General features: G+C 36.4%; 1 protein-coding gene across 6 annotated transcripts in view; it reads left to right on the top strand.

Moving 5' to 3' along the window:
* The window catches only part of LOC115231298 (tachykinin-like peptides receptor 99D), a 709,436-nt gene that overhangs the window by 658,332 nt on the left and 31,381 nt on the right, over window positions 1–19,723 (top strand). For all 6 annotated transcript variants that reach the window (XM_036498707.1, XM_036498698.1, XM_036498708.1 and 3 more), the window contains one exon: window positions 17,379–17,529. In XM_036498707.1, coding sequence (XP_036354600.1) covers window positions 17,379–17,529 — 151 coding nt within the window. The remainder of the gene's footprint in view (window positions 1–17,378; window positions 17,530–19,723) is intronic.

Raw genomic sequence — 19,723 nt, 5'->3', positions numbered from 1 at the left:
GTGATTGACTGATTGATTGACAGATCGATTGATATATATCGATTGGTATATACGACGAGCTTCTTTCAGTTTCCCTCTACCAAATCCACTCCCAAGGCTTTGGTCGGCCCGAGGCTATAGTAGAAGACACTTGCCCATATATATATATAAATATATATATATATATATATATATATATATATATATATATATATAATATATATATATATAGCTCTTATATAAAAGCTATGTATCTATATGAAAATGCATACATACATTTATACGCAGGAGTGACTGTGTGGTAAGAAGTTTGCTTGCTAACCACATGGTTCTCGGCTCAGTATCCCCGCGTAGCACCTTCAGTAAGTGTTTTCTGCTATAGCCTCAGGCCGAACAAAGCCTTGTGAGTGGATTTGGTAGATGGAAACTGAAAGAAGCCCGTCGTATATGTGTGTGTGTCTATTTGTCTGTCCCTCCACCATCGCTTGACAACCGATGCTGGTGCGTTTACGCTCCCGCAACTTAGCGGTTCGGCAAAGTGGCCGATAGAATAAGTACTAGGCTTGCAAAGAATAAGTTCTGGTGTCGATTTGTTCGACTAAAAGGCTGTGCTCCAGCATAGCCGCTGTCAAAAGACTGAATCAAGTAAAAGAATAAAAGAATACATATATGTATATATATGAAATTTGATAAATCGTCATGTCAAGTTTCTCGTTGCTGTTCTTCGGGTGACTACTGAAATTGGAAGAACGGTGTTAGAAATATGCAGGAAATATGCTTGTAAAAGATAGTATAGTATAAATGGAATTGCCGCGAGGGAATGGAAAATATCTGCTTCTGAATGACGCCAGGCAGCAAATAGAAAAAATCGATAACAGAGAAAACATTCCTTAGCAACTTAATGGGAGAGTTGTGATGGTATTTGAGTAACCAGAAGACAAAATAGTGGTGATGTGTGTCAGACCGGGGGAGTAAAATGGATAACTACGGGTTCAAGATGACCCTGAATGTTGTACTGAAAATCAAGCAGGTTAGTCTTCCCAGGTGTTATGTAGCTAACATTGACTTATTTCATCTATGCACAAAGCATTATATTCTTGACATTTGATGCACTATTATATGGATTGAGGTATATGCAAATTAGTCTGCAACTAAGGAAGTGATTTGAGGATCCTGTAAATTTGGTATATTGTAAATGAAAAGACAATGGGAACAGGAGCAAGTGGACTTCCAGGTAGGGTGCTTCGAAAAGTGAAGGAACTTTTGATGAAGAGCTTGCGTAGGTTATGGTCATGTATGTAACTGAGGAGTGGAACTAAAAAAAATGGGAATCAGAGATAATGGGAGTGAAATTCAAGGCGACCTGGAAAAGAGTTATGGAGGAAATGGAGTTGATGTGAAAAAGGGGCGCCGATACAGATATATATGTAGCACTAGAGGCGATAAACAACAAACAAGTTATACCTATAACCATTCTTGTGATATGTTGTGGGAACTCGCTGGTAAAAAAAAGACTTGAAGATAAGACGAGCTCGAGGAAGAGGAAGACTGTATGGTTGGTAAGTTTAGACGTGATGCGACGGTTCAGGAATAATTGGAGGTCTAGGATGCCGTTATCACGAAGGATGAAGTTATAGAGAACTTTAACGTCTATAGGATAAAAATATTTGGGAGATACTGGGAGAAAGAGGAGTTAAAGAGACAAAGAATATGGTTTATTACACACATGTGAGTGAGAACACTGAGATATTTTTGGTATCTAACATATGTCAGATACTGCGAGCGCTGCTTCTGATTGGTCAATCCATGGTGATGACCCGAGGTCACGGTGACGGCACTACTTTTGTCATTCATAAGTTACAACTAAACTTCATTCATTACTTTCACGAGCAGGTAAAATGTAGCCATGTAATTAAACAAACATACTATCTTTTTTATACCAGATATCACTTAAAGTCATATAAACATAAAATATAAACATTTCTGGTCGTAATTCAATTTTTTGTTGCCAAAAAAATCACAACATATTTCGTCTGCTCGTCGATACTCTTGCAGTGCAGGTAGATCTATCAACAAGATGGCTACTGTTGTCGATATCAAGGTGAATGATTTTGTTAAGATTGATGGTAAAGATGGGGGAAGAGTGTTATCCGTTGTTCAACCTCTTGGAACATACAGAATGTTCCGGACTATCTTCCTGCGGCATGACATCTTTTACAGTTACACATTGTGACGTCACTGACGTGAAATCAAACTGTATTCATGCGCGCTTCAACACGATGTGAAGAATTTAGTTATTGGGTTAATAAAATATGGTCGTTTATTCGTGTGTAATAAATAAAATACCAAACTCATTCCCTATGGATACCATATTTATTACAACTCGTGACTTGTAAACGTATCTAACTCGCTTTCGGTCGTTAGATACGTTTACAAGTCACTCGTTGTAATAAATACGGTATCCATAGGGAACTCGTTTGGTATTCTCTATTTACATTATATCTAATTGTATTTATTTGATTATTATCACATTTCCTTTGAAACACCTGTTGCCGACACAAATCACCAAATTCCTCTGGTTTTGAATTTTGAAATTATACACAATATTTTCAGGGTGTAGATTTGTTCTGATTGGCTGACAGTTATAACAGTATTTTTGTTTGTTTTTGTTTTTTTTTGTTTTGCTTCTTTTTTCTTTTGTTATTGTTTTCTTTAATGCTTTTTTGCTTGTTTTTGTTTTAATGTGGATTATTCATTCATGAAATATCAATATGAACTAAGCGTGCGGAAAAAAGTTGTTAGTGGCAGGTATCAAACTTTTTTAACTAAAAATTAAACCATACATCAAAGAATTATTATTTTAAACAAATGTAAATGTATTTTTTAAATGATGTAAAAGAAAGGCTCCATATGTATAAAATATTAAATACAAAATATTAATCACATGAGATCGAAATTCGTTTATGTTATTATAAACCACTAGAAGAAAAAAATTAACCTGTAGACTTATATAAAATTCTTTAGTAAATATTTAACGAAACTCAGAGATTTGAATTTCTTGTTTAAAATATTAGAATCCTGTAATAAGATGCTCGATTTTTTGGGTAAGACAAAATATATAACGAAAATTATTAAGTATATTAAATAAAGCTTGTTTAAAGTAAGCTTCTTTTTATATACTTAATAATTTTCGTTATATATTTTGTCTTACTCGACCAATATATTTTAAAATCCTTTAAACTCCAAATATTTTTGGATGACATTTTTAAAGATTATTCAAGGTATGAAAATGTTGGGAAAACTTCGTTTCCAAAAGATTCTATGAATTCCTTACATGATTTTCAAGTGATTTTATCAGCAAGAGAGCCTTTAGCATATTGAAGCAGAGCTTTTAAAAAGCACTTACTGAAAGTGGGGATAGAAAGCAAAAATATTACAGTTGCTTGTAAAAGAGGCAATTAAAATGAGTATAGCAGAAAGATTTCTGATATTAATTTTAGAGCGGGAGTTTGCAAAAGTTGAACATAGTAGCATAATTAAATTTCACGGTATTGAGTGAAATATAGCATAAAATAATTTTTTTATAGTCTTTCCTAGTATAAAATTATTACTGATTCAACAACGTTTAGCAATCCAACTAGTGCATATTTGTGTAAGAGATGATACAATATCATAATTATCGAGTCTCGCATGCAAACATACGCATGAAAGCACACACATACACACACAAACACACACGCACGCACGAACATATGCACATACACATACACACCACGCACTCAAAGATTCAGTCACACACATGACCACAAATTTGAATATTCACATCACAATAGGCAAATAAACCATAACACACACACACACACACACACACACACAAACTCACTCACATGCACATTAATTTCAAAGACGTGCAACATTTTAATCTCCTTCAAATTAGGAGCATCTGACTTCAATACACGTATTGTAACACTCTAGTGACTTCGTGAAGGCTCCATGGTAATTCTCCAAAGTGGAGGTGTCCAGGACCCTTGCCACAGCCACCACCATCTCAATGTTTTCAAAACGACTGCCATTGTGGTTCTCTCTCAGTTTTAGTAACAACCGAAGTCATTGAGAGCAATTTCTGCATTGTAGAGAGGGTTAATGAAAGTTTTAACTCCTATCTCTGTCAAGTAGTTGGTTACCAAGATGTAATTGTGGACTGCTTCATTGTCATGACACAGGTTCCACTGACCCAAGTGGAAAGACTGTGGACTTTTGCAGCGAAATCTCTTCTTGAACTCCCTCGAAATCTCAACAAAATACTCTTCGTTGACAGTCTAGCCAGACAGAATCCAGTGGATGTAGATGATGCCTTTTCTTATTCCTTTATTGCCCGCAAGGAGCTGAACATAGAGGGGACAAACAAGGACAGACAAAGGGATTAAGTCGATTATATCGACCCCAGTGCATAACTGGTACTAAATTCATCTACCCCGAATGGATGAAAGGCAAGGTCAACCTCGGCAGAATTTGAACTCAGAACGTAACGGCAAACGAAATACCTATTTCTTTACTACCCACAAGGGGCTAAACACAGAGGGAACAAACAAGGACAGACACACGGATTAAGTCGATTACATCGACCCCAGTGCGCAACTGGTACTTAATTTATCGACCCCGAAAGAATGAAAGGCAAAGTCGGCCTCGGCGGAATTTGAACTCAGAACGTAACGGCAGAAAAAAACCCGGCTACGCATTTCGCCCGGCGTGCTAACGATTCTGCCAGCTCGCCGCCTTTTCTTTCGGCAAATTTGATCATCATGGGCTCCCCCTGTGAACTTGCTTCGCTTGGCATCTTGTACCAGTGAAAAACAGATACTCGGCTCATACAAGTTAATCTATAAGTAGTCTGGAGCATCTCATAAGTTTCTGTAACGTTTGTGCCCAGTCGAACACAAAACGTTATCGCATAGCAAGCGTCTCAACGCCTTGATATCATTCTGCAAACCAATCAGCTGTGACGAGCGATGTGTTACATAGTGTTGTTACAGCCGTCTCTTTCAAGCTGGAATAACAAAAGTTGGCAGCTAAGCTTATTAGATGTATACTCTTTTACTTGTTTCAGTCATTTGAATATGGCCATAAGTTGAAGAAATCGACCCCAGGATTTATTCTTTGCAAGCCTAGTACTTATTCTATCGGTTTCTTTTGCCGAACCGCTAAGTTACGGGGACGTAAACACACCAGCATCGGTTGTCAAGCGATGCTCGGGGACAAACACAGACACACAACCATATACATATATGCACACACACACATATATATATACATATAGATAGATAGATAGATAGATAGATAGGTAGGTAGGTAGGTAGGTAGGTAGATAGATAGATAGATAGATACGACAGGCTTCTTTCAGTTTCCGTCTACCAAATCCACTCATAAGGCTTTGGTCGGCCCGAAACTATAGTAGAATAGACTTGACCAAGGTGCCAAACAGTGGGACTGAACCCAGAACCATGTGGTTGGTAAGCACGCTACTTACCACACAGCCACTCCTGCGCCAAGTAAAGATATACTAAAATTACACTCAGACACATTCATGCACGCATTCACACACATACTCACAATGATACACTTATATAAATTTAACACACACACATACACACACAAAATATACTTCTCGCTCATATGCATACGCATACGCGCTCATATATGTCACTAACATACGCGCACTTACAACGCACACACAGACACACAAAAACGCACACACATACATACACACATGCACACCCTCCCATATAGACACCAGCATACTCATTACATTCATATACACACATACAATCACATACAAACGCTCACGCGATCTCACATACACGCATACATCACATTTTCTGTAACGTTTGTGCCCATTCGAACACACATATACACACATATACAAACACACTTTCTTACATATATGCCCTCACATACACACACACACACACCTACAAACACGGTCACATGTACAATCATACGTTACACTTGTACATACAAATACTCTCACACTTTCTCAAATACGCATTCACATGTACACACATTTATGTACACACACAGTAATACGCAGGCTCATATACATGCTCACGCAGAAAGCGGCGAGCTGGTAGAAACGTTAGCACGCCGGGCGAGAAATGCGTAGCCGTATTTCGTCTGCCGTTACGTTCTGAGTTCAAATTCCGCCGAGGTCGACTTTGCCTTTCATCCTTTCGGGGTCGATAAATTAAGCACCAGTTACGCACTGGGGTCGATGTAATCGACTTAATCCGTTTGTCTGTCCTTGTTTGTCCCCTCTATGTTTAGCCTCTTGTGGGTAGTAAAGAAATATATACATGCTCACGAACTCTCACATACACACACGCTTACATACACATTCATATGCATACATAAAAACACACACAAACGCGCGCACGCACACATAAACACACATACTTATTTTTTTCAGCCACGCAAATACATAAAGCAAAACAATAAAAATTTCACTCCTAAGGTTTAGGGCGACTCGAGGACAACGTAAAAGACACTGGTGTAACAGCCACGCAATGGGATTGAACTCGAGACAGCTTGACTGTGAAATGCACTTCCTAACTATTCAGCCATGCTGCATTCGCACAGTAGTGCAAACACACGCACACACACACATATACATACACGCACATACACAAATATTCGTTCCGCGCATACATACACACGCACATAAAAACACACCAGCTCGCGCACATATACGCACTAAATTGCTCGAAAAACAAATTTCAACCTAAATATTCGTTTTTCAATTAAATTAATACTGTGTAAGTCATTAAACCTAATTATTATCAGACAACGTTGTAAAATTAATTATTTTTAATTAGTAAAGCATGTGGTAAAAGTGGCTACAATCACTTTAAAAATGTGTTGTTAAAAATATGTAATTACAAATTAGTATTCTCACTACCTTCTTTGAGTTTTTTTTAAGTAAGTGCAGGAGTGGCAGTGTCGTTTAAGAAGCACGCTTCCTAGCCACTTAGTCATGCGTTCACTTCCACTACGCGGTACCTTGGTCACGTGTTTTCTACTTTAGCAAGTGGCTAAGTGGATAGGGTAAACGAAAACTGAAAGAATCCCGTCATATATCCGTGTATGTATGTTGTGTTGAGTTCTTCTTCTTCTTCTTCTTCTTCTTCTTCTTCTCTTCTTCTTCTTCTTCTTCTTCTTCTTCTTCTTCTTCTTCTTCTTCTTCTTCTTCTTCCAATCAGGACTCGCGCCATTAGCCACAAAGAATAATCCCTAATTCGAGCCTACTCTAAGCTACTAAGAATGCGTGTGGCAACTTGAAGATCCACCCACCACACGCGATAGACTGGCGGCTGCACGGGCGCGAAAGCTACGTTGTTATCCTCATTCCGTAAACGGTGATTTTTAACGGGTGGAGAGCTGAACCATCCTGAGGTACAGAGGATTCGCAATCTAGACTAGGATCTGAAAGTTTACCACACCATAGTGGGTTACACCATGGTTCCTCTGCTTTGTGGCAGAAGTAGGATGTAAAAGTGAGAGAAAGTTGTGGTGAAAGAGTACAGCGGGGTTCACCACCCACCCCCGCCGGAGCCTCGTGGAGCTTAGGTGTTTTTGCTCAATAAACACTCTCAATGTTTATGCGTTATCTCTATATTGAATCAATTTCGGGATTAATCCATCGGATTTTCCCCGATAAGAAATAAATGAAAAATAAATGAAAATAAATGGAAAAAAGCAGAAGCTTCTGCTTTTTTCCATGGGTGCTTCTAAGTAATCCTGAAGGATTAGAATAAATCCTGAAGAATATAGAGGGAAATAAGGGAAGAAATGAAGGGGAAAGGGGAGGAGAAAGGCCACAGATACAAATGAGAGGGCGAGAGAGAGAAATAGGGGTAAGTGGACAGGCTAGAAATAGAAGTAACAGGGCGAGAGAGTAAAGAAGGAGTAGAGTCACACAGAATATATATAAACTTACTGTTCATAAACGTTGAGCGTGTGTTGCGTACCGTTACTTAATAAATGAAAAAATGCATTATAAATAAACAACAACAGATAAAACACGTATATGTATAAGACACAGAGGGTCCCTAATTCTTCATTAGTTATCAACCAAAATGGTAATACTCAGTTTCGCACTATTAATGATAAGACTGAGAGCTTCCCATGTTGGCAGTGCCAGCGAAAGACGCAGAGAATCGAGCCTCACACAAACACAACGACACAGAGTAGACATACGAAAGTACAAAAAAATGTAATTTAAGACGATGGACAAAGACGAAACGAGTAAAATATAGCCTTAAGGCCAAAAGACAAGAATGATAGGTAACGCTTAGAATATATATATATATTTCCTCTATTTACATAATATTGAGGTCTCTTTCTTTTGTTATCTTACCGTTTTTACCAATAAATTACCTCCTGGAGGACGCTACTCTTCACTAAGAGCTAATACGGCTTTTTTGGATTATCGCCTAACATCGGTTGAGGACTCTTACACACAGAAGAATTTAATATGGACGCATATTACATAGATTATTCTATGAAAAACATACCAATCCCATCAAGGGAACTTTATTCAAAGAAACTTTTAGAGAAAATTACTGATCTAATTAAGCGCATGAGATGGAAAGCTTTCTTTTTCAATACAGAAGTGGACACCATGGAAAATACTTTCTATCGTATAAAATCTAAAAAATTCCCTCCCAAGATTAAAGGCTTGGAAGATTTCGAAGCGGAACTACTGAAACTCATGAATAAAATAATATTTCGTAAGTCTTTTGACAATTTCCAACATAAATTGAAAAAAGATATTAAACATATAAAAAGCTCCTAGAAAAAAGCACTTTTTTCGGATAAAACCAGGAACTTATACCTGGTAGATAACAGCAAATATACACAACTTTTACACAACAGTATCATTAATAATTACACTAAGGCTAGGTCACAGACATATAATGAAATTAATAAAGAAGCTAGCGTTATCGCCGCTAAACTTAAATTAGATAACAATTAGATAACAATTAGATAACAAAAAATAGAAGTCCTTCCCCAAAAAGAGGCCTTTATTACAATTAAAGACCACAAAGAGAACTTCCTTTCCAACCCTAAATGTAGGCTTATCAACCCAGCTAAGTCAGAACTTGGGGTTATTAGTAAAGAAATTTTAGATAAAATAAATGCGAAAATTAAGACCGCTACTAGGCTAGTACAATAGTCCAATAGTATAGAAGTCGTAGAATGGTTTGAAGCCATTAAGAATAAGAAAAAAGAGAGGTTTACACAATTCGATATTGTTGATTTTTATGCCTCTATCTCTAAAGAACTGCTAGATAAAGCCCTTGTCTTCGCTAGCGATTTTATAGAAATCAGTACAAATGATAAGGACATAATCTTCCATGCTAGAAAGACCTTACTTTTCAGTGAGAACGCAAAGTGGGTCAAAAATACCGACACAGAAGGTGCTTTCGATGTGAGCATGGGGTCATATGATGGAGCAGGCATTTGCGATCTTATTGGATTTTTTCTCTTAGATACTTTAGGTAAGACATTTCCTGACGTATATTTCGCCATCTACAAAGATGATGCCCTCGCTTTAACCGCTAATACAAATGGACCAGCACAGGATCGTTTTAGGAAGACTATTATCCAATTAATGAAATACTTCGGACTTAGTATAACTATAGATACTAACCTGACGGTTGTCAATTTCCTAGACTTTTCCTTAGATCTAAATAAGAATATTTATAAGCCTTATAGGAAGCCCAATGATAGACTTAGTTATAATAATGTAGGTTCATGCCATCCCCCTATAGTATTCAAAAATTTAGTTAAAAATATTAGTAAGAGAATTTCTAGCCTCTCCTCCGATAAGGACATTTTTAATAGCGTTGCCCTAGTTTATAATAAGGCTTTAAAAGATAGTGGTTTTAGCGAAAAAAATAAAATATACACCTGTTACTAGCCCAACAGTAAAGAAGAGAAAAAATAGAAATAGGAGGATCATCTGGTTTACACCCCCTTACTCACCTGAGGTGACCTTCAATATAGGTAAATATTTTTTAACACTGATAGATAGACATTTTCCAGTTAACCATACTTATAGGAAACTCTTCAATAAACACAATTTAAAAATTAGTTTTAGTTCAACTACCAATTTTAAAAATATAATCAAACACAACACACAAAAACCACAACAAGAAAACAGCTGTTCATGCAGGAATAAAAAATTGTGCCCGCTAAATGGAGCTTGCATGTCCGAGACCATCATCTATGAAGCTACCGTGGACTCTATAACCACTAAAGACACCGTTTCGACGAAGAAATACGTGGGCCTTACAGAGGGTAATTTCAAGGCCATGTTCAATAACCACACCTTGAGTTTTAGGCACTGGAACAAAAGAAAAGCGACAAAATTATCTAATCATATTTGATCTTTAAAAGATAAAGGTGACGATTATAACATCCATTGGACGATTTGGACCAAATGTAAGCCCTACACCAACGGCAGCGGTAAGTGCGGTCTATGCTACATGGAGAGATGGCTTATCTGGAAAAGCAGCTTAGACCCTACTACATGTCTAAGCTCAAGGACAGAACTTTTCGGATCATGCCCATATGTGACAAAATTTTTTTTACGTTTTTGGTCCCCCAAAGAAAACAGATAGAACTTGCTTTCTATATTATGTCCCAAAAAGTTTTTTATCTCATTATACCTTTTATTATTTCATATATTTTTATATTTTCACACATAATAATTTTTTCTGTATTTTTCTGTACTTTTCTATCCTGCATTTTTTCCTGTGCCTATATAGACGTGTATATAGTTTCATTTGTACACGTGTGTGAATATGTATGAGTGGGTGGTTTAGATGCGTGCGTGTGTGCGGGCATAAGAATGCATATATATATATAGACGTTTTTACTTAGTATTTTTCCATTTTTATGGGGTTTGGGGGGGGCATATGTATATTCATTTTTCGTATATGCGTGTGTGTGTGTATTCGTATATAAACATGTGCGGGTATGTACATATATGGGCGTGTGTGTATGGGTGCATAAGGGCATGTCCGTATATGAACGTGGTTTTTATGCTTTGTATACTTCCTTATGTTTTTTTCTGTTACCTTTAACCATGGTTTTTCTTGTGCTTGTGCGTATATAGACGTATGTATGAACTTTTACGGTACACATGTGTGTGTGTATGAGTTTGTATATATATGCGTATATATTTGGCGAAAAATGCGAGTGAAGATGTGTACGTTTTCATAGTGACGTATAAGTACGCACGTGGGTCCGCGAGCGCACATGTGAGCGTATGACTAGACTATGAAATTTTAATCGTATTTTATATAAGTAGCAGAATTATTACACAGTAATTTCCCTTTATATAACGGTATTTTTTCATAGCGTTTTTTCAGATGGCCAGATAACCGAAGAGATGGTGTTGTGGATATCCACTTCGGCATCTGAAACTCAGAGTTTTATCTTGACTATTGAGTATTGTAACATATTATTTTATAGATACACATATATATATATATATATATTATATATATATATATATATATATATATATACATATACATATACACACATATACATATACATACATACATTTACGTATGTATGTAGGTATGTATGTATGCATTTATTATTTATGCCACGCTAGGGATGTGACATTTTACCTCCTTTGGATATTTAACGAGGACAGAAGGCAGCCTTTAACTTTTTCAATCCAAAATGGTTTTGCAACCCAATAGTTACATGCTGTTATTAATAGCTTTGTATAAGGCGGCAAGCTGGCAGAATCGTTAGCACGCTGGACGAAATGCTTAGCGATATTTCGCTCGTCGCTACGTTCTGAGTTCAAATTCCACCAAGGTCGACTTTGCATTTTATTCTTGCAGGATGAAACACTGGGGTGTCATGTTTATGCAATTTCAGGACTTGTGCTTTTAGTAGAAAGGGTTATGAAAGTGATGCGGGAAGTGTGTTCGTTTAGGATATCACCAAAGTGATGCGGGAGCTGTGTTCACCAGTCCCTGCTCCTGTAGAAACCTTGCTGGTTTGAAATAATTAGTCTGTTATATATATATATACATATATAAATTTTGTACGACTCTTACTCTATCTTTTATTCCTCTTCTCATTTTTCTTCCTTTTTCTCGCCCCACCTCTCTCACATTTCTTGGCCCTCTCTTTCTTTAACTCCCACTATTTCCCACTCGTTTATCTTCCCTGTACCTTTCTCTTTGTCTGACTGTTTTTCTAATCCTTCAATCCCGCAGTTCCCTACCCATCTCTCCTCCTTCCACGTGATAAGTGTCCAGGCAGCCATGATCTTTCTTTCTTGGCCTGACTGCCGACCGCCAACACCATTTGTTCCTGCCTTTAAGCTTTCACTTCATGGACTCCAACTCCATTTGATTCATTCTCAGTCGAAAAACGCCTATTGTTGTTTGTATTCGTAATTGTGTACCATGTTCTCCATTTTTATTTTGGTTTTTTGTCTTTGTTGCCGTATACATTCGCTAGCTTTCTTACAAAGGGGTCTAATGCCCTTAGCTTAGACTTTTTGTGGGGCAACCAGATCGAACTATCTCAAGTTTAACTGCCCGAAATGGTCGTGACTTCTGGGACTTGACTGATGAAAGAAAGTCAAGAATGACCCGTCTTTTTTTGCCTGTCCTAATTGTTGTTTCTTTGTCCGCCTTTGTATCGTCTATCTGTCCGAACGTTTTAACGTCTTCTTTTGCGTTTTTGTTCCATTTATATATATATATATATATCAGGAGTTATAAGGTAGTGAAACATGTGCTAACGGCTCAAAGAGCCATGGAGAGTTCAACGCTTGGAATCTCGTTGAGAGAGCACATCAGTAGCGAGGTCATCAGATAGAAGTCCGGCGTGAGGGATGTCATCGTAGAATATGCACGCAGCAAGTTTATATGGACTAGACACGTCGCCCGGCTCACTGATAATCGGTGGACCCGCACAGTTGTCGAGTGGTACCCGAGCGAGCGAAAACGACCAATCGGAAGGTCTCCACGATGGTGGAGTTACGATTTCAGGAGGGCGATTGGGATCACGTGGATGAGAAAGGCGCGATCCAGCGTGCTGTGACCAGCGGTGTCAAATGGACGCCCGACGGACTGGTCGGTCAAGGTGGTGGTCAATATATATATATATATATATATATATATATATATATATATATATATATATATATATATATATATATATTACATACATACATATATACATGTGTGTGCGCGCGCGCTTCTATATGTGAGCATTAGATTGAGTACACAATACGTTTCGTAGAATTGATCAATTCGTTAGATCTAACATAACTCTCAGTTCACAGATTTACTTAATGTAATATGATATAGCATTGCTTATACGGTAATTTTAAAATTTAACTTGAAAGTTTTGAGGAAAAGCAATAATCATTACAAAACATAAAACCCTTACTGATATAAAAGATTTTCAGATTTTGCATTATCATCTTTTTTAATAGAAAAAGGGAGATAACTAGGTTTCACTGAATCTGAAAAATATAAAATATAGGCAAGAAAATATTGTTTTAAAACCAGTATATAGGTCACCAAATATATTACATATCAATACTAAGAGTGTTTTTTTTTATGTATATACGCTATAAAATAAAAACTTCTGTAATACACACACACACAGATTTACATAGATATGTATGTATGTTTGTATGCATGCATGTATGTATGTATGAATGGATGTATGGGTGTATACATATATATATCCTTATATATATATATGTGTGTGTTTGTGTGTATGTAAACATACTTACGTTCGTACGTACACATATATATATGTATACATATACATATACATATATACTAAAAGAGTATATATATATACATATATATATATATCAAACACTTTCGTGTTTCGTTTTTTGGGTTTTTTCTTAAAATACATATTGAAATAAGATTTTTTCTCAATCTTGTCATATATAATATTTTGGAATATATATATATATTTCCTGATTTTAAACTAGTTTTGTCGATAGTATATGCATTTTACTTTTCAGAGGCTAAGTGAAACATAGTTATCGCCTTTTTTTTTTCATTTTTTTTTTCCATCATTTAACGGTAGCGGATTCACCATTACATCAATAAATTGTATCTATATACTTTTGTAGTAACTACAAGTTTTTCTCCATAGCTTCATGTATGATTTAAATTCATACTGCCAATTGACTCACATAACCTTTTTATGCCATGATATATTTCTAATTCAATTTCTATTTTCCCGTTAAATATCGACCGAGATATTTTTTTTCATATATTTCTGCTTGCTTTTATTTTGATATTGATTCGCAAAGATTTTGCTGTTTACTGATTTCAAAATTTATCATAAACAATATATTTGTTTCTAATGAGATTCTGATACAGATGATTCACCCTAGCGCTAATATTCCGGTAAAAGTACACAAACTGTAGATTATAACATGTTGGTATATTGAATTGTGGTATTCTTAGTTATAAAACTAACGAACTAACAAATTCGGAAACGCATGTGTGTATATGTATATATAAGGGCGGCGAGCTGGCAGAAACGTTAGCACGCCGGGCGAAATGCGTAGCCGTATTTCGTCTGTCGTTACATTCTGAGTTCAAATTCCGCCGAGGTCGACTTTGCCTTTCATCCTTTCGGGGTCGATAAATTAAGTACCAGTTTCGCACTGGGGTCGATGTAATCGACTTAATCCCTTTGTCTGTCTTTGTTTGTCCCCTCTATGTTTAGCCCCTTGTGGGTAGTAAAGAAATGTATATGTATATATATACATATATATATATATAATATATATATATATATATATATATATATATATATATATATATATATACTCAATACATAGCAGAGTAAAATTTCTATTGAATGAAACAGTTCTAGTCCTGTAGAAGCTCCTTCTATATATATATATATATATATATATATATATTATATATATAATATATATATATAATATATATATATATATATAAGAGGTGAGGATCGAAATCCTTCAAAGGGCTGTCAAACATCCAAGTCCGCCAGTAAAGTCCAAGTAAAGAATATATATAAAAATGTATATTCAGTGTTTGCGAAAACAGTAAATGAAGTATAAGGAAAGGAAAAAAAAAATCCTAAGTGTAGACGAACTTTGATTTAATATACATTCTATAAATGTTTCGGGGTCTAATTCACGTCTGGGCAACGAAAGGTCTTTGTATATTTTTGTTGGTCGTAATCATTCATAACAGTATGTAATTCCTGATGAGGAATCTAATTTGTATTTCATGAAGAGATTTTCGTCTTTGTCTTTGGAATAAATTAGACTCCAAAACAATTCGTAGAATGTATATTGGTTGTGTACCAACTTGGATTTGATTTGAATTAAAGTTCGTCTACACTTACTATTTTTCCTTTCCTTATACTTTATTATATATATATATATATATGCAATTGAATATCACCTGAAGAAGTACAACTGGATCTCATTATACAGGTAAACCGTTGCGTAATCAAATTCCTGTGTATATGAAGAACTATGTTTTATGCAAAAGTTGGTAGTGATGGAAAAATAATTGCCTAACTATACTCCTTCTTGTTGACTTACTTTATTTTATTATGTATATATGAGAGAGAGAGAGAGGGAGAGAGCGACAGGCAGAGACAGACAAATAGATAGATAGATAGATAGATAGATAGATAGATAGATAGATAGATAGATAGATAGATAGATAGATAGATAGATAGATAGATAGATAGATAGATTTCGACCAAAGATTGGTCCAGGCCATGTCTCAATAGCACCACCTGACAGGATATGCTAAAACCTTTTTAAGTCAGGTTTTATGGTATCATGGTCCATTCGAGTAGGGAGTTCTTGTTGAATGAGTTGTATCCAGGTGTAGGTGGCTTATCTAGTATCCCTTGAAGAAATTTGTCCAGATTCCGTTTAAAAGTGATGGTATCATTTTCTTCTTTGATCTGTTTTGGGACAATGTTAAATAGGGCAGGTCCTGTTGAGGAAAAGAAATTGTGCTGCAGTGTATTTATGTGTTGTGATCCCGAATTGGGTAGGGGACATATGGCCCGTGGTCCTATCCTTGGATGAATTCTGAAACTAATTTTGAGGTCGTTTGGGTAATGCTGGTGGTATATTCCCCACATCATGCAAACGATGTATCGCTCACGGCGGCGCTGGAGAATATAGAGTTTCAATGCTTTAAGGCGGTCCCAATAATCGAGATCAGTCATGCCCTTAATTCTTTTAGCGAATACCCTCTAGGGTGATTCAGTTTTCGAAATGTTTTGCTTTGTGTGGGGAGACCACAGAAGGCAACAATATTCGAAGTGTGGCCGTACTTAGGAGGAGCAAAGAGGAATGATGACACATTGTTTTCTGGACGAGAAGGTTCTTAGAATCCAGGAGCTTGGAGTCATCGGCGAATATTTTCACTTTGCTTTGTTTGATAACGCCTGAAATGTCATTTATATAAACTATAAACAGAAGCGGGTCCCAGGCAGTCCCCTTTGGGATACCACAGGTGACTTTTGCTGGGCTTGAGTGGATAGATAGATAGATAGATAGATAGATAGATAGATAGATAGATAGATAGATAGATAGATAGATAGATAGATAGATAGATAGACGCATATATATATGTATATATATATATATATATATATGGCTTGCTCGCTTAGCCAGCGGGGTGGCGTCATTCGAAGGCTAAAACAATGCGAACGCATTGTGACCAGCGATGTGTAACAACATCTGATGGTCTGGTCGGTCATGTGTCATGTGATGTAATATATATATATATATATATACATATACATGCGTCTATCTGTCTATCTATATAATTCAAAATGTGACCGCGTGTGTACCGTTGGCGATTTTTTTCCTCCGTCTTCCCTTCTTTGGATCTTTCCTTTTCCTATGTTTCTGACGAAGAGCTCCGCTCGAAACGTTAAACCCTCCTTCTTTCCTTCTTTCCTGAGCGTCCAATAATACTATATTTGTTCCACGTCCTCGCGTTGTTGTGTTTTCATGTTTGGATTAACTATATATATATATATATATATATATATATATATATATACACACACATACACTCATGCATTTCATACTTATACATATTCCTACATATAGAGATACAATATGTGTACATATGTGTGTATGTATGTATCTATGTATGTGTGTATGTATGTATCTATGTATGTGTATGTGTGTATGTATGTATGGCAGGGAGAGCTAGAGAGAGTAAATGAATCGATAAAGAGAAAGCACTATTTTTCTATATATATTTTTGTTCCCTCTTTTCATTCCTCCAATTTATCTATTCGTCTTTTTACAGATACAACATTTTCTTGATCATTGTCAACTATTTTCTGCCCATGTTTATTCTAATTGTCACATACACGTTCCTGGGAAAAGAACTTTGGGGCAGCAAAGCAATTGGTGAAAATACTTCCATCCAGCAACAAAGAGTCAAAGCAAAACAAAAGGTAAAACTAGTTAATCCACAGCTCTTGAATCGATGTTCTGAGATTCTGTTTCAAGCGTGTTGTCCTTAATTCTAGAAATGCAGCATGCTCCGTGACAATACGTGTTTATGTACCACGTGTCTATATGTGTAAAATGTGTGTGTTTGTGTGTGTGTGTGTGTATTTATATGTACTTATATATATTATTTCTTTATTGTATGTACTTATGTATATTCTGGCTTTTTCATGTTGAACCGTTTTATTCCCTACACATTTTTCTCTTCGTTTTTTTTTTTCATTCTCTCTCTCTCCCTTTCTTCCTCTTGATCCTTTCTGTCGAAGAGCGTGGGCTCGAAACGTTCGTTAAACTAATGTATTTGTTTGTTGCCCCTACACTTGTTTTCGTCTTTTGTTTTCTGTAAATTTGAACTATGTATGTATGTGTGTATGTATGTATGTGTGCGTGTGGGCGTGTACGTGCGTGTGTGTGTTGTGTGTGTGTGTGGTGTGTGTGTGTGTGTGTGTGTGTGTGTGTGTGATCTCTAAGAGATCACACTCCGAACGAGATCAGGGATAGAACTTAAGTGAAGGACGTCGTCGCAGAACAACACTACGCAAAGCTATGATGGGCCAGTCATGTCTCAAGCCTCACAGACAATCGGTGGACCCGTACAGTTGTCGAGTGGTACCCGCCGTGAGCGAAGAGACCACTCGAAAGACCTCCAATCTGGTGGGAAGAAAAATGTTTGAAACAACGTAGAGGAGAATTGCGAGAATACGAGGGGAATGAAACGAATGCTGTGGCCAGCAGAGCCGACTCTGCACCAGACATCCTGGCCGATCCAGATGATATGAGTGTGTGTGTGTGTGTGTGTGTGTGTGTGTGTGTGTGTGTGTGTGTGTGTGTGTGTGTGTGCGTGTGTACTTGTGGTTTCCCCTGGTAATCGCGGGTATTACAAGGCAGATAATCACTTCATAAAACTCGGCGGGATTAAAAATGTGAATTTAAAATTAAGGAATTATAGGGAAGAAATCCATAAAATTCATTTTTTTTTAATTACGAAGTTTTTATAATTTATAGTCGTCAGTAATTTTAATCGTCAGCAGGTTGTTCTGATTTATTAGTTGAACAATCTATAAAGTGAGACGCTTCATTAAACGTGGAAAAAAATTCGAATTTAGATGAAGCTCGCGTAATTTGCAATTTCTTTTTCTCCAATCGAGAGAAAAGACAGAAAGTTCTTTGTCTTTAGATAATAACTTGTATCTAGGGAATTTTAATTTATGTAAATGTCAAGTAGCAACCAATAATTTCAGCGTTAGCTACAAGCAACTTCACAAGCCGTTTTCAGATATATTCTTTGGTGATGTACATATTTGTTTCAAGTGCATATTTCAAAGCAGTAACCTTTCGCTGTTGTAAAGCAGATATTTATTTATAAACATAACACTTTGATATCGACCAACGGTTTAAACAAATTTGCACAAAATCATAGCTAAATCTTTTCAAATACGTCTGGTTCCCCTCGTGGTCGCGGAAATTACAAGGGAGATAACCATTTCTTCGTAGCATTTGGTAGAATTAGAAATTTGATTTTGAAATTTAATAATTATAAGAAAAATATATACACATACGTATATTTATTTATACATGTATAATTGTATAATTGTATGTATGTATGTATGTATGTATGTATGTATGTCTTTATGTATGTATAGATAGAAAGATAGATAGATAGATAGATATAGATAGATAGATAGATAGATAGATAGATAGATAGAGAGATAGATAGGTAGGTATGTATGTAGGTAGGTAGGTAGGTAGGTAGGCAGGCAGACAGACAGACAGACAGACAGACAGACAAACAGACAGATAGGCAGATAGATAGATAGAGAAACAGACAGACAGACAGACAGATAGATAGATAGATAGATAGATAGATAGATAGATAGATAGATAGATAGATAGATAGATAGATAGATAGATAGATAGATATGTTTCTTTATTAGCCACACAGAGCTGCACACAGACCGCAACAGATTACAAAGTAGAGCAGATAAGGTTTATCCGTGAAAAGAAAAGCCTACAGAAAAGACCACGGTAACCTCGGTCAATAAGGTTACATGTTGTCACATTTGTTTGCAAGTAGGTAACCCTCTATTTAAAAATTTTCCGGGTTCACAGGATTGTGCTCAAGGTGGCTTCGTCATTCAT

Source organism: Octopus sinensis, linkage group LG2, assembly GCF_006345805.1.
Source record: "Octopus sinensis linkage group LG2, ASM634580v1, whole genome shotgun sequence".
In the NCBI taxonomy this organism is placed as follows: Eukaryota; Metazoa; Mollusca; class Cephalopoda; order Octopoda; family Octopodidae; genus Octopus; species Octopus sinensis.
The sequence above is the reverse complement of the archived record's forward strand: the minus strand, read 5'-3'. Positions and strand labels throughout refer to the sequence as shown.